General features: G+C 43.1%; 1 protein-coding gene across 1 annotated transcript in view; it reads right to left on the reverse strand.

Moving 5' to 3' along the window:
• The window catches only part of PDIA5 (protein disulfide isomerase family A member 5), a 97,878-nt gene extending 79,493 nt beyond the window's left edge, over window positions 1–18,385 (reverse strand). The window contains exons 1-3 of the mRNA XM_059852718.1: window positions 18,247–18,385; window positions 6,698–6,824; window positions 3,635–3,722 (exon numbers count right to left, since the gene is read on the reverse strand). Coding sequence (XP_059708701.1) covers window positions 3,635–3,722; window positions 6,698–6,824; window positions 18,247–18,330 — 299 coding nt within the window. The 5' untranslated portion in view covers window positions 18,331–18,385. The remainder of the gene's footprint in view (window positions 1–3,634; window positions 3,723–6,697; window positions 6,825–18,246) is intronic.
• Between the last annotated feature and the right edge of the window lie 6,764 nt (window positions 18,386–25,149).

Raw genomic sequence — 25,149 nt, forward strand, 5'->3', positions numbered from 1 at the left:
CGTCAAACGCCTCAGCAAAGACTTCCTAACTAAAACATGTAAAGGCAAAAATAAAACGTATTTTTGTCACATCACTGCTGGGTCTTTCATTCACAATTGAAATAGCTTCACGTTTAACCATGTACACAGCCACACATGCTATCTCAGCACACAGCAGCAAACAGTGGCCACTTCAATGCTGGGAGCAATTCTCGAGCTGCCCCTTCATCTCTAGGAGGAGGTGTGGATCTGCCTGTAGGAAGGACTGAGGTCTCTCAATTGAGGACCTTATCTACAGTGCCACATGCAGGGGGGTCACACTCCAGCATGGCACTTGGCACAAGTGAGCTCAGCTGCGCAGGAAAGGCAGGCACATGGCATTTCCAGCCCTACACTTCCCAAGCCCTAGCACGCTGGGGACTGCTGGCTACCCTGCCTCCAAGTGACAAACTAAGTGGCATCCTCCTTTACTCGACACTGTCTCAGCCAGAAACCAAGTATTTCCCCACATCATGCTGAAAAACTAACTTCCCTCTCTCCCTGAGACCACTCAACCTGGAACCGAAAGCTCAAAGCTAATCCCTGTCTTTAACCACAGACACATCAGAAGCCAGGGCCAAGGAGCATGGTTTCCATGCAGACCAGCATTCAGAAGTCCTGAATGCCACACTTCCAGCCACACCTGCACACTCCCCTCCACACGAAACACAGAACATGCTGCTGAAACTTAGCAATCCACACTGATCTCTGCCCATGCAGCAGAATGTTCTTGCCTTCTCTTGAAAATGAGGGGAAGGAGAATTACAAGTAACAAAAAAAAAAAAAGCACCATCAGTAAAGAAAAAGGAAAGAAAAGGCTGCCATCATCGCCACAGGGAAGCAGAGGCACAAACCACAACTCTGCATGTATGCCAGCCCTGCCAACGCTTGGATTCGAAGGCAAAGAAACCCAGTACAGCAGGATGTGAAGAGCAAAGCCAAAATTTCCCGCTAAATATTGCTGCCAAACAAGACATTTCTTGTCAGTATTTGTAAAACAAATTGAGCCTGTGCTGTAAATATCCCTGCATCTGTGTGCTGTTTGTTTCAGCATGAAGACTTGCAAATAAGCCTCCCAGCATATTTGCTGCAGGAGAATGGCTTGAGCCACTCGGGTAGGACTCAGCTGTCCAGGCACTACAGCTGGCTCTCTGTGACCTAGGGCAGACAGCACAACTGCAGCCTCTGGTATTGTCACTGCAGCAAAGTGGGCACAGTGGTGCAGCCACCTGTATACAATTTTTTAAAAAGCAATAAGCAAAGGAAAAAACCTTTCATGAAAAAAAAATTGTTTAAAAGCTACCTCAACACTACTAGATTGATTTCAGAATGCTTCAGAAGTTAACAAGCAAATAAACCACAAAGCTTGGTTTAGCCTCAAACTATTTGTTTAGGGTTTCTTTTTGCATCCACCAAGACCTCCTTTACCACAAGCCAGTCTTCCAGCTCACCTTGCCCCATGAAGCAAGTTCACAGACCCTGTTATGGTATCCCTTAGCAGGAGTGACAGAAGGGATAGAAGTCCAACTCTAAAAAATGCCCAGCTATTTTTTTCCAGGTTCTTCCCAAACAAGTCATCAAAGACAGCTCTGCTTTACCCACAAAGATTACAAGAAATTACACCTACTGCCATGTTACAACATCCTGGTCACTGCCTGCCACTCAGGAAGTGGTAATCTGATTGCAGCATTACTGCAAATTTTGGCAACCTACCAATCTATTCTCAGGTGTCCTAACCCCTTACAGCATGACTTTCACCACACTGCTTCACTGTTTGAGATTAACTCATCTTTCAATATTTCCCCCTCATGGTGAAAGGAAAGGCACTGCAAGCACTAAGCTTTCTATGAAAAGTATTAAAGCACTGCATGGGAGAGACTTGAAAATACATTTCTTGCAAGTAACTTCCATAACAAAGTTTGGTCTAGATGTCAACATTTGGAAAAGGAGAGTATATTAGGGTTTTATTAATTGAATTTTATTTTACAGCAAAACCAAACAATACATTTCCTTCCCCATCACCATTACTTACCAACTCAGGAGTGGAGACTGACCTGCGGAACTAAGTGCCAAAAGTTCCCTGGATTTCAAGCTGAAGTCCTAAACACTGAATCTTTCCTTCTCCAACCCAGAACTAAAATAAATCCTGAACAGAGTTCTTGTTTAGCTGAATTACAGCAGCATTTTCAAGGGCCAGCCAAACAGTCTCATCATCCAGCATTTGTATATACCACATACACACACAAAGTAAGCAGTAAGTCCCCCAACACAGAAGTGGCCTAAAACAAAAGTCACAAAAAGGTAGCAAGCAGTCCATAACCCGAAACCGATGCTGATTAGAAACCGAAGGCAAGAGGCTGGCTCAGCATCCTATCTGCTAACCCTCATAACCTTCATTAGAAATGAAGACTGGTTTTCACAGATTTCAGAGGTATGCTAGATCTCCTCACAATCTTCACCTTTGTCAGAGTCAATACAATTTATCCACTGGCTTTTCAGCAGGTGGCAAGTGGCACAGGCTTCACTGATCTCTGAGGTACAGCCTGCTTTCTGCCAGCAGATGACTTGGAACTCTGTCCCCACCAGTTGGGCAGAGACGAAAGTGTGTGTGCACTTGGATGAGCCCAGCAGAATGCAAACAGAAGGCAGAGGACTCCACAGGAGAGATACCTGCCTGGTGGCAGGGGGGGAGCAGGGCAGGTTAATAATCACAAACCCACGTTAACTTCCAGTTTACCAAAGACTTATTCTGGGTCACTGTTTGATGGATGAGGGTTAGTCTCAAAAGTGTAATTTTAAGGGAGCCACATGATGTGCAGAGCTGACTTACATTTGTGCACAGTGCACAATCTGTTCATACCATGGCAATCCACCCAAACACACAGGTACACAGCAAGCTGCTCCTCTGCAGTGCAGGAAGGGGAACTTGCCACCTGCAGGCAAAGCTCTCAAAGCTGCAGAGGCACTACAATACACAAGCTAAAACCACAAGCAAACTGTTATTGAGTTGAACCACAGCAGAGATTTTCACATCTGCAATCCAGAAAGTACACACCTGTTCATTCCTCCACACACACACAAAACCACTTACAAAAACAAGTTTCTTTGCCTTCACATTAAAAATTGTCAGCACTTACGCCAGCACAGAGGAAGGTCTTTAAAAGAAAGCACATTTCATTGAGAAACACAAATGGGTGGATGCTTCGAAACCAAGCAAACAGCCTTACTGCTCACACAACATTTGCTGTCAGAGCAGAATTGCACTGCCCTCCAGCTGAGGCACAACATGTGAGATTCCTCATCCCCTAGCTTGTGGGAAAAAAACTTGCACCCTGTGTGTCACCTGTGAATGGCAATGTTAGCTGGGGTCTCAGCTTCAGGCTGAAAAACATGCCATCAGAGAAGTAAGAACAGCCATAAAGAAAAAAATTATTCTCCTCCACTCGTTCAAAGGAAGAGAAGATGGCAAGATATAAGCTCCCTATAGAAGAAACTACACAGAATTATGTGGGTCCACTTAAAGGCAAAAAGTTTCAGAGCCATCAAAAAAGCTAAGACAGCAATAAAAGCCAAAAGGGGAAAGGGAAAATAAGAAGGAAAACAGCACGACACATACCCACAGTCTATCCAGCTTATAGTACCTCGTCCTTTCACCTCCTGGGCCACACTGGACAGTAATCTGAGTGAGCTTTCAGCAGCAGCGGCTGGAAGACAAAATTAAACAATAAAACTCAATTAACAACAGCATTACCACTCTCCACAAAACAACACAATGTTGCATTTCTATGTTCCGAAGCACCCCAAGAATATTTTGTCTCATTTGAAGAAAGCAGCGTAACAGGGATCACTAAAATCTTCTGTAAACTAGAAGGAAAGCTGGCTGCAGGTGAAGCTGGGTGGCTCCTACCCTCTACCCCCTTAAACAAGACACTGAAACTGGTATTTCCAGACACAGTCCCTGAGCTGCATTTATGGAGCTATAATGTGTCCTCTCCTATAGCTTCCATCCCAACACTGCCTTCTTCCCTGTGGCTGGGCATGAACCAGTTTGTACTACAGCCTGCTAATTAGAGCTATTTCATTTAGGACTTTCATCAGCTGCAAGGGCAAGTCATTCAGCATCTCTGCCTCCCTAATTCTACCCAGCCATACACAGAAAATAACAGACTTTATCCTCATAAAAACCCTGGGACGTACCCAAACCAACAGTCATGAGCAGTACCCAGAAAAGGTCCTTCAAGTACTGGCTGTATTATAAATACCCAACAGAGATTTTTTTAACGCCATGCCACATGTGTAGGTTTTGCAAATCACTACCATTCCAAAACAGTCTTTTAAATGGTATTAAAAATAAACAGAAGAGAGAAAAATATAGCAGTACAAATAAGTATCCATTCCCCAAAAAAATCTAACAGGAACTGTTTCCTTCCTCAATAAACAGAAAATAGAAACCCAGAGCCTCTTCCAGATCTCCACAACTACTTCAAGTAACTGAATGTAAGAATGGCAATATTGGGACAGACAGAATGCTTCTGTAGACCAGTATCTTGTCTCCACCATTTGAGGAAGTAAGGGCCTGTAGATGTCAGAGTAGACAAGCAGAGCCAGCATGCAGGGATAACCCATCAAATAATCTCTAAATCTTCACAATCTCCTGTGCCAGAAACAGCCTCTTTGTATTTGACAGACTTTGCTTGGCCCTGATGCCATCAGAGACACCAACCCACATGTATCAGCTCTCCAGAAACTCTCATACCCCCAATACCCAGAACATGCAATTGCCCCCTCTCACCAACACAGGGACTTAGACAGGTGAGGGAATTCTTCATACTTAGAATGGAACAGTTTGACAAATACACTTTTAAAAATAAGCCTTCAGCTTGTCCCAGAAGACTCAGTAGCTGAGTACCCCTGGTAGGACATCCAGGTGGCAGGGGGAACTAAACATCTCACACAAATTATGACACCTCCCAAAACTAATGAATTTTCTGATTGCAATAGAAAGTGACATCTCGTTCTGCTCAGCTGAGAAGTAAAGCCTTTGTTCCAGCAGGATGACCAGATGCCAGCCAACATCTCATCACAGCTGGGGGATGTATATCTGGGACTGAAATTACACCTCCAAATTCCCATCTCTTTTTTCCTCTCCCCTCTTTCTGAGTGACTGTTGGGCAAGAGATTTCTAACTGTGCGAAGATCACTGTTCCAGGAAGAAACATTAATTCCACAGTCAGCTCTGCATGCAATGCTTTAGACTGCTAAAACCAACCAATTAAATAACAAAAACAGAAAAAAAGAAATCTCCATAACATGGCTTTTGAACAATACCCATAGGGCAACATTTATTAGATGAGTGTCACAGCTGAAGTGTTCTGATTGTGCTGCTAAAAATGAAAGCAACCACCACTTAAAATATTAAGCGTAAAAAGAAAATTTTCCCTTTAAGAAGCTGAATAATACAGACGTCTTTTTATCTAAAGTGTTCCTTTCAAAAATCAAAAAGCATTAGAAACTCTTTTATGATTTTCACTTTGAACCTGTTACTACAAAACCATTTGGCCAAGTTCGAGCGCTCAAAGTTCCCCACTATAGCAAAACACAAGTATTTTAATAAAAAATAAACCACATATATCATTTTAACTGTTTCAGAATAAGCATATCTTTAGGAAATAAAGTAAATTACTCCAGGACCTGAACATCCTTGTCGGCAAAATTCTCTAATACTGAAGGGCAGAGGGAGGAGAATATTGGTCACCATATGCTGCTCCAATTTGATACACTATGAACCCAGAGCAATGCTACCATCACGGTGTTGAACTGACAGATGACCTTTGCAACAAAAAAGGTCAGAAAAGGAGGACCCAACACCCAAACAAGGCATTATCTTGTTCTGTCTGCCTACAGGAAAAAGAAAGAAGCAACAACAAAAACAATACAGCACGAAGGAAAATCATCTTAATTATACATTTTACTTCTTGCTGTCCAATGACTTCCACATTCACAAAAGCATTCTGCTCTTGTGTATGGAGTTTAAAGATAGTTTCTTGATTTTACATGGTGTTACATAAAACACCCCCCAAAAAAACACAATGCAAGAATGAAGAAAAGGTACAGCAGGAGCAGAACAGAGTAAAGGAAGAGCAAACAGTTTAGTAAAGAGCCAGAAAGGTGAGCCTGAATGACAGAGGAACCAACAAAAAGATTCAAGGGGACAGGTGGCATAACGTGAAATGAGTCATTTTCCATCTTACACAACAGTTCTTTTTTTATTTTTATATTTTTTTAATAAAGTTGAAAGACAACCATGGGACACTCAAAACTGTCAGAAGCAAAGATGGATTGATTTCAGTACTGTAACTATTCATTACGCCTCTCAGTGTCACCAGGAAATCAAAACTTGCAAACTATTGTGATAAACACACCAGAAAGCTCTTATTACAAGGGAGCCAGTTCTGGAGACAAAGCCAGAATAAAGTACATTTTTGCCAATGTGACAGAGCAATTAGAAGGCTGAATTAAGATGACTCCAATCTTGAAACATCAGGAGCCTCTGAATTAAAACAAAGGACACGAGTCCCCAAGGAGCCCTTGCAGTCACACAGAAGCCCCTTGGAACACACCTTGCTGGGCACAAAGAGCTGAATTATCAAAAAAAAAAAGGAAAAAAAAACCAACTTACCAGATTTGGAATAGAGCACCAGTACGTTATTCCGTGTCCTGAGAAGCTTCTTAAAATCCTTCTGATCACTTATTTTTTCTATGAGTGGAGACACCTTCAATGTGTACATGAACGCTGGCAAGAATGCCTAGGGAAACAGAGAGCCAAAAACATCAGTCACAAACACAAAGACAACATGCTTATGCAAATTGCCATCGTGCTTTTCTATAATCTTGAGACATGCTGCCTTTAATAGGCTATCACATTGATTTGATCAGCAAAACTAAAAGAAAAAATGCCAGGCACGTGATTTATTGAAACTGGGTCAATACATTCCTAAAAAGTACCCTTACATGGAAAAATGAACACCACATCAAGAAATACGGTTTTACTTAAGATGTCACCCCCTTTAAAAGTTTGCTCCCAAGTCAGATAATCAGATAACAATTCTATGTAAAATTAACATGCTTTACCAAGAGAAGCAGCAAATTGCCACTTTGAGAGCACTCTTGTCCCTGCATCTCTGAATATGCTGCAAACTCAATCCAGTATTTTGATATCCTACAGAAGACAGCCATGAAGTTAAAATAACCCACACCGACAGGGAGCAGATGTAGGAAATGAGAAAAGAAATTCCAAGCAATCCAGCATCCGCATTAGAGCACTAAGCACAACCCTCTCCCACCCACCCTTCCAAAGTGGAGCAGGGCTCATGTTTCCCAGTGCCCACACCGTGTCACACACACACAGCAGTGCCTTGTTCAGCTTCCACTGGCCACATGGAAGACACAGCATTTAATCTCTCTGCATCTCAGCTCTGGATCTATGGAAGCAAGTTTTTTTCCACTGCATCTTTTACTCTATTTAAATCACAACACTTCCAGACCAGAGTTTGACTGTCATGAAGTAAAACTCATATCAAATTATGACCATAACCACAGCTGGGGCCTTTACTGCTTATTCTTACTGCAATATTCTATAATAATAATAATCATCATCATCATCATCATCTTATCCATCAGGCTATGGTGCTTCCTTTCTGCCCTGTACTGAATTCATGCTAATGGAATGATTAGGGGAAGCTTAGCTAGTGAAATTATCTAGTTTCCATTCACCTTACAGTAAAACCTTAACACTTAATTGCTTGGCTAAAAGCTTTAGCTCATTTGCCTAACACCCACAAGAGTTTCAACATTTCCTTAATTACAGAACTGATTTTGGATCATGCCTTACTCCAACCAGGCTGGAAAGTGGATGTGAAGAAACAAAAGCAGTTCTTGCATCCCATGTGTTACATCATGCAAAGGGACTAAGCCAATGAAGTCAGAACACACAGCCTCAGGCATGCCCTTCATTCAAATTCAGCTATTTCCAAGCACCACAGTCACTGAGGCTCAGAAACAAAACCTGCACCTACAAAGCACACTGTATAAATTCCAGAAGTCTTTACATGTGGAAAAGAAAAGGACATGAGGGGAATCCTGGGACACAGGAGGTAATGGAAAGAAGCCGACCAGAGATGGAGATCATCCTCAAAACAACCACGTTGTTTGAGAACTTAGAAGTTACCAGAAAATACACCTATAACATAAAATCTAAGAGTGAACAAGTTACCCCATTCTGCAGGCAGGAATCTCACCACTGGGCCCTGCTGGCCTGATGGTCAGATTGTGAGAAGGAAGTGAGCACATTTGCAAGTCAGTCTCTACCTTCAGCATAAATGTCCTTGATGCTTTAATTCCACCAAAAGACTCACATTCTTCTAAACCCAGATGTCCAGGGCTCAACCTTCCTACTCCACGCTGATATATGTGTATCACTTTTGTATTTTCTGAGATGAATACGTGGTGTTGTCAGTCAAAGCAGGCAAATAAAGCTGGGCTAAGTGAGGTGACACAGACATTAATTGCCCTGCCCAAAACCATCAATATCAGGGGCTGCACAGGAGAAATTAGTCCAACATTATGGGCTGATCTTTTTAAAGCTAAATATTTTTTTTTAAATTCTTCTGTTCACCTCAATTTTTGTAACTATTCAAGTGTCTTATAGTTTTATTTGTGCCTTGAGTTACAGACGACAAAAAATAAGCTCAACTGAAACTAAGGCTGAACACAGGAAAAAAGTGAAACTACAGGTTGCTCATTTGCCTTAAAAAACTGGACTCGAGGATATTCAAGTCTGTGAACTCTATCAAAAAGAAGCAATTAGACTAAAACACCCCACAAATGCCACTTTCAACATGACACCAAATGATACTGTAAACTTTGTTTAAAGTGCTTACCAACAGCTCAGAAGAGGGGTGTTAGAACGAGGTGATCTGTGAGCTCTCTTCAAACACACACCGTTTTATGGTTTTAAGTATAGGCATTCCATGTCTTTTCCAGCTAGAAAGGCAGTTTTGCCAGTTTCAGGAATTTGCTGTATTTTTTTTTCTTTCTTTCCTTATAATGGCAGAGCTGTAGACTTCTTGAAAAATTGGATTCTGAAAACAATGACAGCTTTAAGTAGCGCCTTGTTGGTGTTGCCACTAACAGAAAACCCGCTGCGCTGGTGGAACAGCAGGGACTTGGAGGGAGATGCATGTCACATTGCATATATCCACTGCTTCTTTGCCCAATTCCTTTCCAGGTATCAAATCAATACATGCTACTCATTTTCCTGCAGTTTTACTACAGTAGCTCTCTCTGCTCCTATGGTTTAGCCCAAAATCCACTGGGAAAGGCATTGTGCATACAAACACACCAGTCACCCAGCTGAATAAATCATCATCTCCCTTTAATTAAGATTAATGCTGCAGCCTTTCCTGGTTATAAAACCCAAAAGGTCCAAGCCAAAGGCATTGAGTTGGACAGAAATGCCCTGCCTGCACATTTAAGGCAGCTGCAGCAACACTGGGAGGTTATTGGCTGAGCAGAGAAATTCACCATCCCCGATTCCCAACTGATAAGAATGAAGTAGTTCTGCACTCTCCAGCTTTCTCCTGCTGAAATTAATCAATACCCTACCCGGGAATAAACAAGAGGCTGGTTTATGGTTAAACCTCTAGAAGAACCTCTGCCTTCCTACCAGCTCTATTGAAGGCAAGGGATATCAAGGAGTCAATTCCACCAGATGCCAGTCCCAAACACGGGGCTGCTTTGCCCTGCTCTAGAGTCGCAGCAGTGATGACTGCACCAGCGGCTACAGCCTCACCAGGGCTACAGCCACTGGTTCAGGCAACAATGTAAAATTAAGAGGATGGGAAAAAAGAATTCTATGGAAGGAGTTATACTCTTCCACAGAAAACCAAACTCATGATCCTGCACAGCCCATAGGTAAAGCAGCAGCAGTGATGAAGCTAATTTACATGTACTGTGCTATATGAATTTATTGTAAGTCATGACTCAGGTTGACTTACTCCAGACATTTTGCAGGAGAGCTCATCAGCCAGGCACTGCCCAATCAAGCACACTGCTTCTTGTTTAAATCCAGGGCACTAGAGAAGATGAGCGCATATTAAAAAAAGAAGAGGTCAAGAAAGGTGACAGTCCCTCCTGGGCAGGAAGCCTCTTCTCATATGCGTCAGGAAGTGCTACATTCACACATATGGAAATCTATAAATAAGAAACAAGCTAAACTCCTTTGTCACTTGAGCATCCTAAAGCTTTAAAATCTATTCACGACCACCTCCGAAAAGTTAAGAAGTGCTCCAAGTATTTTTCTCAAGAAGCTGCCCACCTCGATACCTGCTAAAGTAAAAGGCATAAGAGGACCAACATGGACAACATCTCAGCAATTGCCAGTTATGGCAATGAGAAACTGCAACAAAACTGAGGGAAGGTCTATTTTATTTTTTGCTGTGTTTGCACAGTTGCCTATCATAGCAGGTCCTTATCCATGGCTGGCTGGGTGACATGACTGTCACCTGGCGTTCTCAGATGCAGGAAACTTTGGTGGAGACCTTCAAAAAAAAACACAGACTACTAGTGGCAGACTATGAAATGCAAATCTCATAGCAATTCCAGGCTGCAGATTTTCCCCAGCTCAAGATTGCAATCTGAATTTTTTTTCACAGAATTTTTATGGCATAGGTCACACATCAGTCACATGACTGTAACGTCTGAGATGCATGAAAGACTCTCAAGGAAAACATAAGTGAACCCAAATCCTCAAGACAGTCAATTCAAAACTGCTGAGACACAGCTATTCAAATACAACGTACAAAACCCCCGTGGTGTTCTAACTGTCTCTGTTCTTCAAAGTATGTATTTAAATATATGATCTTGCAAGCTTGGTGGAAGAAGTCTGATCAATCAGAAAGGTTCAATTTTCTTTTTTCCCCCCACTCTCTAGTAATTCCTTGCAGAGCTGCCAAACATATGCACGTGTTAAAGAGCAGTAAACACTCCACAACCCCACTCCCTTAAAACTGGTACCCAAGGAAGATCTGAGATTTCAGACACCCAGAGGCAAAGAGTTACAGGCAAATAGCTATTTGCTAATTATACTTCCAGGACTGACACTATTGAAAAATGTGGTCATCCCTCAGGCCATGTTTTCTCAAAATTATCAAGGATCTGAGAAAGCAGAGTCTATTTCTCAAGTTTTTACTCTTCTCTGAATCTCATTTTAAAATGAAAAAAGGGAATATCTTTCAAACAGCCACAAGAATGTATTTTCATATTTTACATTTATTATTCAAATTAAATGTGATAAATGCTTAACTACTGCTCCCACAGAACCCAGTTCAGTTTATGAGTTGCTCCCCACAAAAGCTTTGTGACAGCATAGTCTTTTGCTAAGGATAAGCAGCACATCTGGAGAATTACTTATTATTTATTTTAGATCAAGGGCAATGAAAACAGAGTTTTAAAAACAAGAAAATAGATCTTCCTTATTTAATTTTGATTTCTATCAGAAGAGTACCATTGTACACTGGACAGAAAAACTATTCCCTATTTCTCCTATTTCCAGCTCAAGAGCCAGAAATATATACTTCCCTGGATACAAATAATGCATAAAAATATAAATGGATATGCAGCTGAAACAGTGCTTAGGTGCTTGAATCCATATGTCAACATGCAATTTTTATGCACACACTAACACATGTATAATTAGCAGCCAATTTGCACACTTCATCAGGAATAGCTGGGGCTGTGACAACAGACTCCAGCACAACTGCTGCTTGGCAGGGACACAGCCTTACACTCGACGGCAATTTCTAAATTCTACTTTTTCAGGAAGACATGGACTCGGATTTCTGCCTTAGCTTAGCCACCCACTGGTGTCATTCTCATTTTGGGACAACAGCACTCAACCCACTGTAAATATGATCAATCAGCAACCCTGTGCATATGAAACAGATTGTGTCTGACAAGGCATTTTTTAGGAGTCTAGTTGAAGAGGAAACCTGCCTCAAAATTCCAAGCAGTAATGGAGATGACTGAATTTTATTTCATTATAAACTTCTTTAGGAGGGGAGTAGCTCGTATTCCGAATAAGGGTCCCATCTGCCACATTAAAATGGGAAGGGGGCGGGGGGAGGTCAAGGGGAAGAAATCCCAACAAGAAGACAGAATCTCACCTTTCCTTTCCCACTCAGGTCCCAAAATGAGCCCTGTGTTGGACTGTGCACTTCACTTCAGAAGGCTGACTTGGAGGGACACCTCTGTACTGTGGTGACAGAGGTAAGTCTGCAGATCAGCTGGTGACACAGCCAGGTCCCATGGTGCAGACACAGTGCATGTACTGCCAATACCAGGTCTAAGTCATCTCCAGGCAAGCACAAAGGAGAAACTGACCCATTGCTTCCTTCCCCCCAATTCCTTCCCACTGAAAAATACAAGATGTTCAAATCAAAAGCCTTCTTGCTTACAAGAATCACAGTTTGACTGCAGATGTTTTATCCTCCTTGTTCATCATACAAACACTCTTGACCTTGTGCAATAATTGCTTGCTTTTCACTCAGGAGCCCTCCCTCTGCTGCTATTTACATTCAGGATTGTGCTGCTTTGATCACTGAGCCATTTGTAACAAATGCCTTCCAAGATGGATAGTGATAAGTAGGACAGTCCCCTTTTTTCGTTCATGATTAATATCTAAAATAGCTGTAGAAATATTTTAATCAAATCAGATGGGAGGAGACAGGTTAGCTCTGTTACCCAAGGGTACCTCAGGGAAGCCTGGTAAAAAACTATTTTGTGGAGTGGGGTAGAGAAAGGGTAGTAGCTCTTGGGTCTTAGAATTCAGGGGTCACAGCTGAAGTGGCCCCTGCAGGAGTCTCTGCAATCCCACTGGAATCACAAAACCATCTTCTGCCAATTGCCCCTGCAGGAGCTCACAAGATGCAACCTGCTGAGGACTCCCAGCACAAAGGCTGCTCAGTGATGTCTGTGACCAATCCAAAAAGCCACCAACAGTCTGAGTGGGGAGCAGAGACTCCCACACCTACAGCAGCATGGGATGGCCAGGTGAGCAGGGCTCCAGCAGACACACAGGAAAATCAACAACTTCTGCACTGCAAGACAAACAGCATTTGAAAACTGTGGGTTTGCCCAAAATACTTACTTTGCAGAGATGTCCACTGGACACTTCCTGGGTTTTGTTCATTCCCACAAGCTCTATGGAAGAGCACATTCTTACTGCATACATAATCCCTATCAGTTACCCCTCACCTGAAGCTGTTCCAGAAATTAAAAAACAGAAGCACTACTGCCACTTTTTTTGTGGGGGGGTCATATCTGCAAAGAAGTATCATCTTTTCTTTTCTTTTCAATGGAAGGCAAATTAAAATCCTGACAAAGAGCGTCTTAGTACTCTCTAACTTAGTCTTAAGAACGCTACTAATAAGACATTCCACTTAAGGTGGTGCTTGCTATGTTCACTTTCCAAATATAGAAGGTAGCAAAAAATACCATGGAGACGTCAAGATTTGACTAGACTCTACTGTTCATATTGTTCTTACACAGTGGGGTTTAAGCTACAGGCATAATAGTCTATACTAAAGGATGTTCTTAAGGGTTCTGAGTAGCAAATTAATTGTATGGTTTATCACTGGGTTTCAAATGCTCTGTGAAGGAAAACCCGTGCAACTATTTACTAATTAACAACTGACTGTAATAGGGCCAATTACTAACATTGACATAGAATTTTCTCCTTATGTTATGAATGTGAAGCTCTCTCTCTTCAAGCCAGGTAATGGCACCATACATATATTAAACAAGCTGTCAATGAAATAATATTTCAGATATCACTTCTGAACAAGCACATTTGACTACAGAAGTTAAGGGCATGACCAAAGCATATGCCACATAATCCCCCACTAAAATTTGGGTTTTCGAGAAGTTTAAAGAAACATCACCTACTCAAGAAGTATGTAGGAGGTACTATAAAAAGAAGACAGAACCACTATTAATGGGATTTATAAGGAAGAGAGGGCAAAAAAATAACACCTGAAAATCTCTAGCACTTTATATGGCATTTGTTATCTTCAAAGCATTGCACAAATGTTAACTAATTAATCCTCACATTCTTCCGCCAGCTGATAGGAGACAAAGTTTAATTTTACTAGCTGGAGCAAGATTCACACAGAAAGGAAGTGATCTGCAAGAGGTGAAAGGAAGGCTGCATCAGAACAAACCAGCACACAGCTGATCCTAGAGCAGCACAACCTCACAGTCATGCTGTGCCATGTCCAGGAAAAGTGAACAGGGGGAGAGAAAGAGTCTATTTGCAGTCACCCAGCAAACAGGCTATATGACTCTAAACCCAAAGACAACAGACGGGACATCATCAAGACAGTCACAAATTAAGTTACCTTTCTTATCTGTGTTCTGCAAGCATGCAGTTCACAGCATCTCCACCAATGCTACCAGCCACTCATAGCTGACGCAGTGCCAAAACTAAAGACTTGCTTTGCTATCACAATTTTTTGCCATTCACAAGCTTGAAAAGGTGGCAGGAACAAGGTAAACAACAACTTACTTCCAAAGTGACCCTACCTGCACCAAGAAATTTAAGGCAATGCTAGTTAGTGCAATGCAATTTGAAGCCAGAGTCTTTCTATTCACAGACCTCCAGCCACAGCTCTCAAGAAATACCTCACTGCATCCATTTTACTGAAACAGAGGACTTCAAGGAACTCCATCACCAAAAGGCAAAAGAAATGGTCAACAACAGAACAACCACCTCTTCCATCACCAATTGTTCAGGACACCATGAACTCACCCCGGCCAGAAACACCAGTTCTGACGACCCCACACTTGCCAGGCCTCCAATATCCCAGGGCCTCTGAGCTAAACAGGTGCTGTGGCACCAAATTCAATGGATTGAAAACATCCCTCCATAAGGCATGGAGTGGAGTAACTAAGCAAAGGTTTGATTTGGGAGGGGCATCTGAGGACACACAGCATAGCCCACAACAGAGTTTTACAAATCCATATTTTGAAGAGGGAATGGACAAAGTATGAAAACAGTGGGGGGACAGCAAGTAAGGAATTTGTCTCTGCAATACCCTCCCTCTGACTGCCAGGAAACACTGTCCAAAGAGGCTTCTGTGGTACAAACAATAACTGGATGGGAAGAGGCACTCCTGAATTCAAGCCAAAATGCCACAACAGGAAACAGCACCTGAACATTGCAGTGATGAAGCAGTGCTCACACCCTGCCTGCAAACTCACCAGAGGCAAGCCACTGCTGCCACGCTGCAGGGCTACCTGCAGCACAGAGGGAATCATGCCCAAGCCCTCCCTGCAGGCCTGGATTCACAAGTCAGTGTCAGGGCTCACTAGTGCATTCCCGTGACCCTACTGGCAAGGATTAAGGAAGTACTTGAGGAGCTGGAAGCCGGAAATGTTCCTTTCAAGCCCTTCTTTGAAGGCACTGGGTTTGAGTGGCAGCAGGTCACAAAGTCTGCTTCCCAACAATGCTCAGCTAGCTGGACTCTTGACTCAGTTTCTCTGTCATTATGCCAACACTCGGAAGACAAACTGATCTTTGCCACACTGGTGTGAGATAATATTCATCTGTGTTTGCAAAGCAAACAGACCCAGATGCAAAATCCTGTAGGAAGCAGCGGCTGCCTTCTGCTAGGCAAAGCACAGCACCTGATGCATCAGGGGAGATGCTAATCCACCTCAGTGTAAAACTCCTTCCCAGTGCCTTGAACAGAAAATTCAGTCCTTAGAGCATGAAATACAGTCAACCACTTGATAAACCAAACAGGGAACCCACAACTTCCTCACGGCTCTCCAACTCATTCAAGAAATAAAACTAAAGCAGGCAGAGATCCCCCCACCATCTTTCTCATGTGTGTGTCATACACCCACAGTGATGCTGAAGGTAACAAATTAACAGCTTACATTAGAAGATACTGAAACATATTTTTCATCCAGCTTTGTAGGTTCCCTTTTATATATGTAGCCACCTCCAATTCTGGGTCAAAAAACAAGCCCTATTTTTCAGAAGTGCTATGCATGCACAACTCTAGCTGTTGTTCCAGGTGCACTGCAAGTAGTCAGCACTTCCAGAAAAACTAACAAACAAAACAAAAGCCAAAAAAAAAAAAACACATTGGGATACATGAAAAAAGACTGGCTGGAAGGAAAAAATGTTTCTCATTGACCTACCAAGCAGCTGGTATTACCTTTAGTTTAACTTTACACACTGAGAACCACCTGATTTAACAGCCTCGCATCAACTCAAAATAAATTAAAAGCAGGTTTTCCTATGTCACAGCTGTAAACTAGTTTTTCAATCTTTGAGTACAGCAAATTACGTATTTCAAGATGAAAAATCACACCTTCAAGTGCAAGATAATGCAAATTGGAAGAAATAATTTAAACTACTTGTACACAGCAAAGGGGAAAGAATTAGCTGAATCAACAGCTCAATGAAGACATCTGCTCAGCATGAAGCATCACAGAGCAAATAAACTGCTGTGGCAAATTAAGAAAGGTAAGAAATAATAATGTGTATAAATTAAAATGGCTTTGTATAATTTCACTGACAACAGCAGGCCCCCTCTGCTCATCTCAGAGACACCAGCTCTGCAATACAAAAGGTCAAAGAGGGCAACCAGAACAATTAGGAACAACAGATTCATATGAAGAAAGATGGGGAAAATATCTTTTTATCTACAAAGAAAAATCACAGGAAAATATTTACATTAACATAAAATGAATGTTACAGTAAGATAAGGTCTGACAGTCACAGTGGATATAGTAGGAAATACCAGAAATAACTCCATGTGCTTAACTATTTTGAAGGGAGGGAAAATTCAGTCCACTTGTAGCTCCACTTGGTCCACAGTATATGCTCAATCTGAGGAATGCACTGCCACAAGTACCACTGAGAAAACTACTGCATATATTAAAGACGAGCCACAGAGAGAAAAAATTCACATTAAGACCTCTCCAACATTTAGGGAGAGTTCAGCCTGACTTCAGTTTCACTTGAAATCAGTGAATTGCAGAGGTCTGTGATTCTAGATCAAGCTTAATGTAAAAGTTGTTCAGAATGCACAGCATTTCTTCTCCCTCCTGAATGAGCCAAGAGCTATGGCCCTGCCAGGGGCAAAAGGCTACATCAGGCAGAGCTGAATCTTTCTGTCCCACACAGGCAATTCCAATATTAGTACAGAATAAGCATATAGCAATTAGCAATTCCACACTTGACTTGTATGAACTAGGTGAGCACTCCGCAGTCCTGCATTTCCAAATATGTTTCAGATCACTTGTGCATAAAAAGATTAACGTAATTTTTCATTAATTATTAGCTTCATTTGCCCGGGCAGAAGGATGAACTGTAGTTCATGATAATAAATGGAATAAAGCACTGTTTTAAAGCATGTCTTCATTAATCTTTTGAGCTATTTATGCTAAATTCTGTGGATTAAAAAAAAAAAAGAAAAATTAGACTTTAAAATATTTCTGGAAGTCTAGGAGCCTCCCTGAGGTAAGCAGCGCTCTACTCAGTGTAACGTCAATGAAGCACACCCCGATACTCGGGAGCGCAGCGGGATGGACAGCGCCACATGCGAGGGGCGCAGGGGCGGGGGTGCCCGCGGCGGGGGTGCCGCACACAGGTGCACAAAGCCGAGCGCGGCAGCTCCGCTGCAGCACAGCCGCCACCGGGAGAAATCCTCTGGAAACCCGCTAACACCGCACCGCTTTTCACATGAAACTTGGGACCGAAGCGCCGCCGGTCGGAGCTCCCGGGGCCGGGGCAGCCGGGGGCCCCAGCCCGCAGCCGCTCGGGGAGCCGCTGCCGCACGCCGGGGAGCGCTTCCTCCGGGCGGTGCTTTGGAAGGCAGAGAGAAAGGGAAAGGGGAAACAGGAGAGCAGCACACGGCTGAGCGCTGGGAAGACACCCGGGAGCAGCGCTGCCGGAGCCCGGCCATGCCAGGCTGTGCCGAGCCGAGCCCGCCCGAGGCGGCGGTGGGTGCGAGCGACGGGGGAGCCGCCGCGCCCGGCCCCGGGGGCCCGTCCCGCTCCCAACTTTCGCCCAACTCCGCCGGCCGCGCCGCGCCCCCGCCCTGGCCCGGGGACGGGGGACAGCCCGCGTCGCCCCCGCCGCCCCCCGGCGCCACTCACCGCCAGGCCGAGCAGCAGCAGCGGGAGCGGAGGGAGCCGCCCGCGGCGCCGCGCAGCCCCCGAGCCCTGCCCCGGCGCTGCCATCCCGCCGCCGCGCCGGACCCGCTCCGGACCCGCCGCCGCTGCGGCTGCTGCCACGTCTGGCGGCGCAGGCGCGCTCGCCGCCACCGCCCGCCCGCGCCGCGGCATGACGGGGGCTGTAGTCCGGCCCGCGCCGGGGATGCTCATCCCCCGAGGGACGGTGTAGCTCCTGCAGCCATCCCGCGCAGGGAGATAAATGTCCAACCGCCACCGAAATGCTGCCCGAAATCCCCGTCCGGTTTGCTTCAGCAGAGGTTAAAAAGTTCCAGCTCTTCTCTCACGTTCCACTAGCCTCCTGTCCGGGGTTATTTGTGCCTCCACCTTTCTCCCTTATTCCAAAGAGGCTTCTGGCACACAGCCGCTTTCGTGATGCTTGTTTGTCAGGGGTTTTAAAAGCTTTAGCTGATCTTAGATCTGGAATAAGAGGTGAACAACGAAACAAAAAATAATGAAAGGGGAGAGAGAGTTTACTGGTAGAGAGGATTAGAAACTAGGACCTGTTGTCCTTGTAAGTTGTTCCCACTCTTTAAATCTTAAAGGTGAACCCTGTTTATCCTCACACATTGGCAATGATGCCAAAGTGCAAGCAAATAAATAAATACACTGAGTCTGACCAGGATCAATTTGTGCAGCCTCCATTATAATCATGGTATTGGAATGGTTTTTGCATCCAGACGAACAAATCGGTCTGTGCCCTGAGTGTGGCACATCCAGTGAGCTAGCTCTGCCTCGCAAGGACATCCCAGATGTCCTGCCAGTAATCTTCAGGTCAAGGCAGGTCAGCCACGTTATAATTGGCTTCCCACAAACAGAAGGGATCTTCACCTACCGCCCAGTGGCTGTGTGAAATTCTTCCTTGGCTCAGAAACATCAAAGGAAAATCAAAGGCATCTTCGAGCCTGATCCTTACAGCTGACTGTCACCCGAGCATTAGACTAAGAGGCTGGCTGCAAGGGAGCAATTTGTAGATCCACACAGCTGACTGATCACTTCAAGTGGTGATGATGAAAACTGAATGACGTTGACATTAACAAGTCCCCTGGTGGAAATACAATTTTGCAAAGCAGAAATACACATAGAGAAAGTTATTACTATTAACATTTACACTTTTGTGGCATCTTCTGCAGCAAAATCAGAGCACACTTTCTCAGTCACAGCTGGATAACCTTTAGCAAATCATTTCACAGTGCTATGCCTCGCTTCCCATCTGCAAAAGGCCTTAGTTAGCCTGCCTTAAAACAAGGTTAGGAATCCTCAGCTCTTGCTAAAATGCCAGTGAAAGCACACATGAGGCACAGTCCTGAAGCCATCAGAAGTAGTTTGGGATTAGAAGGGATGGATGGCTAAGGGAGACTTAGGGAAGAAAAAAGCATGAATCTTATCACTTCACAGTTGAAGGACCCAAAACAAAACATCCTTTCTGCCAAACATCTGTACTTGTAATGTATATGCTATCCACACTGTCTCCTTTCACCTGCAGTCCTTACTGACTGCACTGGGATGGACAGATGAACAGATGGGTGGGCTGCACTAGTTACAACCACTGCTGGTGCCAACTTCCCAGCCTGTGATAATCAGCCTGCTAGTAAAAGGGTCTGGATCTCCAGTTCAGTCCCAGTTCAAATAAGCTATCAAAACTTCCAGGAATAGGTAACCTCTTCTAGATGCTGCTCATCTTCAAATCCCCAGCCTGTAGCTGAAAAGCTTCTGCATGCAACTGCCCTGACACATCCAGACCTCTAATCTCAGCTGGATATCCAGATCCTCAAAGACTGCTTGAGTCCTCCTGTGACTCTTTTGTGTAGAAAAATGTTATATCTTCTGATGCTTCACATCACAGTTACCATTATCAGGCAATGTAAAAGTAACCTCAGTGTGGTAGAATTTTCTGTGCCTTGTCATAACCATACATGATGTGCTGCCATTGTGATAGGAAAGGATAAAATCATGGGAATATGGTTGTTTTGTCACAGCAGTACATTTTTATCATGATGGCAAGAGGAAACATTCTCAGGAAGAAAGAAAAAAAGAAGACAAGCTATTTCAAACTGAGCTTCTGAAAGGTTATATAAAAAATCCAGTTTGGGAAGCTGCAGTTTTTATATACAGGAGAATATAGAAAAGGTATCCATGTGGCAACTACAGCTTCTTTCGTTCAGTTCGGCTCAGTAATTTGTATTGACATGACAGGCACTGCCAAAACTTAAGAGACAAGATCATTGAGCATCTGTCGCAGGTCAAAATAATATATCAAGTATCAGCTCTAGACAAGGCTTTACACAGTGGCAACTACTTAATCAATCCAGTCGTGCATCACTAATGAACTCATTAGAGTTGTATCTCAGTGCATTGCTTTCCAGTATCCCAAGTTTACCCTGTATCTGACGTTAATATCATATGTTGCTTGCTTCTCTGTAATTGTAATATTTGTATATGGCACTGCAAAACACTGTGAAAGCATTCATTTATTCACCACTGAGAAGAAAGCATTACTACCCTTGGATTATAGATCAGAAAACAGTAGCAGTGAGATTATATGATTTGCTCAAGGCTATAAAACCAGACAGTTTCAGATCATGTTCATTTCCAAAGCCTGCACTGGGTCTGCTAATCCTTACTTGACTATCTACATTCGAACACCTCTTTTACCAAGAATAAAATACAAAACTGGACTGACAGTAAGTATGTCTGTAAGGAATTACACCTTCCACATTTCCTCTATGTTTCTGCTTTTTTTGACAAGCTTTATTCTTTGTTCTCTTTTTAACCTGAACAAGTCTCTGTTGGCTTCTCACAAAAGGTAAAATGAGTCACCTTTACCACAAAAAGTGATAGCAGAGCAGACAGAAAAAGATACAAGTCAAATTTCAAGCCATACGGAATCCAGGGGCAACACAGGCTCTGCTGGGACCCAAAACTACATGTCACTTGCCCAGAATGGAAGCATGATTTGCTCACTGCCTTAACTACACAAAGTTCTCTTCCTTCCTTCCAGGAACATCTCTTCCTTCTTTAGTTAAGCTTCAGCCAACTGATTTTGATCTGCAGGCTAATCTCCTGTAAGTTTTGTGACATCTGTGCGTGGCACTGATTGCATCAGCTGAAAAGAGACAGAGGAGCTGGTTGCCATCAACAGATTGATGGTATCATAGCCCTGGGCTCCTCATGACCTTCCTACAGCTCTTCAGCACATGATGAAAAGGAAGAGACAGGACCAGCCCCTGTAGGACTTTATGTGGGAGTGGTCTCAGAGAAGAGGCACAGCTGTACATTGCTTTTCTCCAGCTGATGTCTGTCAGAGGGGAGAGCCTGAAGGCAGCTTTCCATTCCTGCAGCCTCCTCAGCATCTGACAGCAGGGCTGCTGCAGATGCAGCATATCCATACACATAACTCAACTAGCAAGTTCCATGGAATACCATTAGCACACCATAATCATGGATACAAAGGTGCAGCTGTTACGTACAGGATTGTTTCTTAGGCCACACATTCTAGTTTCATACTGTTGCATGGGCTCTTTTTAGCACTATTTTAAAATACATGAGTCTCAAGAGACTGCTGTTATTCAAGCTGTGACATATTTGTGCTTTTTACCTGGTTTGCTCACTGAGGTCAATGGGAATGGCATGGAGGCAAGCTGGGATGGAATGCTTCAATGGCAGTGCCTGTAATGGTGTTCTCTGCAGCACAGAACTCTGGGCCTCCATTTGCTACATCCTATCCTTTTACATTTTGGAGACCTAGAAGGCCTCTGGACTTTTTGTACAGACCTTGAACACTACAAAGAAAAAATACACACATGCAGTGTGCTTTCATGGGAATTTTACTTTTGTACTTTATGGTTGCTGTTTCCTTCATTCTAGAATAAAGTACTTTTGGACCACAGGTAGACAGATGCTCTTTATATATGAGAGGAAAAAAACAGTCGGTACTGCAGGAATCAGTTAAAAGTTGAGTACAGATATTTTCCAAGTATTTCCTCCTAGATATTTTCCATTATAGTTTTTATTGCTTTCTCTAAGTCTGAGGTCTGTATGCCCCTTTACATTTAAGAGGCCCTACTGTTAAGAACACTGTCGTTTCTTTGACTGAGTCTCCAAAGCTGGATATAATGTGTTCCTGAGTAAAATAAAAACCTTCTGCAGAACAGGCACCTTGCTGGCAGGTAGTTGATAATTTATGTCTCACAGTTACCTGCTGAGACAATAGTTAAACAAGATTAAAACAACCATTGGAGTCTAGCTGTTGTGCACTGACTGCCACACTGCTGCATGTTCCCCAGCTACTGTGGTCAACAGTTTTCCAGTGATTTGCAGAAAATATTTAGGCTTTAAAAAATATTTAGCCTGCTATACCTTTACTGTGTCTTCAGGAAAGTGTTGAACAATGAGCTTGTGAAGAGGGCAGAGATCTGAATTCAATGCAGAGTCCAACCACATGTTTCCTACATGTCATGTGATCTGTGGGGGCTGACGTCTCCACCTATAAATCAAAAATAGGTGCATAAGTGGAGTTTAGCTAATACCCCCTGGATGGTGATGACCTACATACTCTAGTAACAGAGGCCTGTCTGGTTATTTTTGAACAATATACGTCGCTATTCTGCTGGCAAAATGTTTGACTTCAATATGCAAGTTCACATAACAGGACTGATTCTGCCATGTTCATCGGGGTAGCCTCATACCAACAGAGAAGGTGGAGCTTCTCCTGCAAGTAGAGTTATTGTGCTTCTGGTCTGGGTGCACAAAATATTAATCCAAATGAAGGACCAGATATAAAGACAGGACTATAAAAATACAATCAAAATACTGTTTGGTGTAAAACAGTGTTTGCACTACTGGTCTCAGTATTTAGTGGAGCTGTATCTATTCATCGTAGCTGTGCATCTGTCTTCATATTATGTTCAAAAATGTATTAACATTCAACCATCAGCACATATTTACTGCAGACTATGTTCTACTAAAATATTTTTCATACATCTATCCTATGAGAATATAACCAATATATCCAATATATACATATTCAGTACTTTTCCCTCTCCATACATAGATAACTTTGTATCTTTTTTTTACACATGTGTACACACAAACATGCACACATATACATGGTATGTATTAGAGATGCCTTGTGTGGATTTACATTATTTTATATTAGTAAATATCCAGTGAATATTGGGTTTTCCCCTCCATTTTCAGGTTTCCTGGAATTAGTTTGTGTGATTAAATACTGCCTGTTTGAGCTTAAGATCAGCAGACTAATTAAGTGTATGACTATGCAGTCAGCCGCTACAACATGTAATATGGCAAAGTTTAATGAGGGATTTTCCTCCTGGAAGACCCTGTCTTTGCAAAGACCACTACTCAGAGCTATATGAAAGAATCTGTGCTGTGATGAAGCAAGCATGAAAAACTCCCCTAATCTTATGATCAAATCCCTTGGCTTTCTGCAGCTGTGCACTCAGAGTAGCAATTTAGCAATCCTGTAAGGAATTTACTGGGTCCTTAGGATTTTCTCTATAAACCTTCTTCCTTCCCTGCATATTGCAGTAACCCATCTTTTAGAAGGAAAACACCACAGAGAATGCTGCATAGGAAAAGAGATTGTCGAAGAAGCAGAGAAGCAAGCGGAAATAAGACCATGATCCTAAATTCTTTGAATGTAATGGATTGACTTCAGCAGGCTTTGGCTCAATCCCTAGCTGTCAGGGAGGAAAGTCAGTAAGAAAAAGGAGGAAGAACAGCTGAGGATCAACAGGGAGACAAAAGAAGCAGAAAGAAGAAGTACTGAAGAGAAAAGGGAAAAACCAGAAAGGGTAAAAGGTAGAGTGCCAAGGGAAAAGAGGCAGAAAGAGTAATAGTGGACACCACTGAAACAGAAGTAGAGAGGAATGAGGAAAGAAACATGAATGATCTGTAAAAGGGACTGTGCAGGACAGTGATTTGCTCCTGGTTTTTAGCCAGCACTTCCTAGAGAGCACCCAAGTGTTCTCTGCCTTGAGGTTTCCTGTACATGGAGCAGCCTGGTGTGCACCTGAGTCTCCCCTTGGGTGGGTATGGAGGTAAGGTCCTGCAGAAGTCAGTGGGAATGGAAGGAGCTCAGTGTTAGAGTAATACACAGTCTTGCCCCTTGCTTCCACTGCAGCAATTAATAAATCATTTAACATAGGTGTTATAAGCACAAGATTAAGTTTTGCAGGCCAAGAACAGAAGTTAGGAGACCTGAATTCTGTTTCAAAGAATGTTGACTGCTGCCCGTCAAAAAGCTCTGGCAATTGTTATTAAGTCTGTACAATTTTTTTCTCATTTTCTTCTCTTGAAATATGCATGCACCTGATTTGACTTTGGTTTTGGCCTCTTTGGAGCTCACAGGCTGAAAAGTATTCCCGGAATCAGATCAGAACTCATATCAATCTGTTGGAGATCAGGATGAGCAGGGAAACATGATCAGGAACCAGTGTGAAGGGCAGTTCTAAGAGAGACTGTAGAGATGCAGGTAGGGATGGTGGGCAGAACTCATGGGGGCATGAGGAGTCTGTGATTGCATGATGACACTGGGAACAGAGTCTAGGACTGAATGATGGATTGAATGAGGAAAACACAACTGAATTTTCAAAATTGATGGATGAAACTTAAGGTAACAAGACAGGAGCTAACAGGACAGTAGAAGCTGTAAACACACCCTCCCCCAGAGCCATTAGATTCACAGATTTTTGCTCTCAGTCAGTGTGTGCCCCAACACACTCTTATCTACAGATGGCAATTTGCTATTTCTATGAGTTAATTATGGTGTCTCAACAACCAGGATGGCGATGTGGAATTTTACGG

This window comes from Haemorhous mexicanus, chromosome 8 (genome assembly GCF_027477595.1).
Source record: "Haemorhous mexicanus isolate bHaeMex1 chromosome 8, bHaeMex1.pri, whole genome shotgun sequence".
Taxonomy (NCBI): domain Eukaryota; kingdom Metazoa; phylum Chordata; class Aves; order Passeriformes; family Fringillidae; genus Haemorhous; species Haemorhous mexicanus.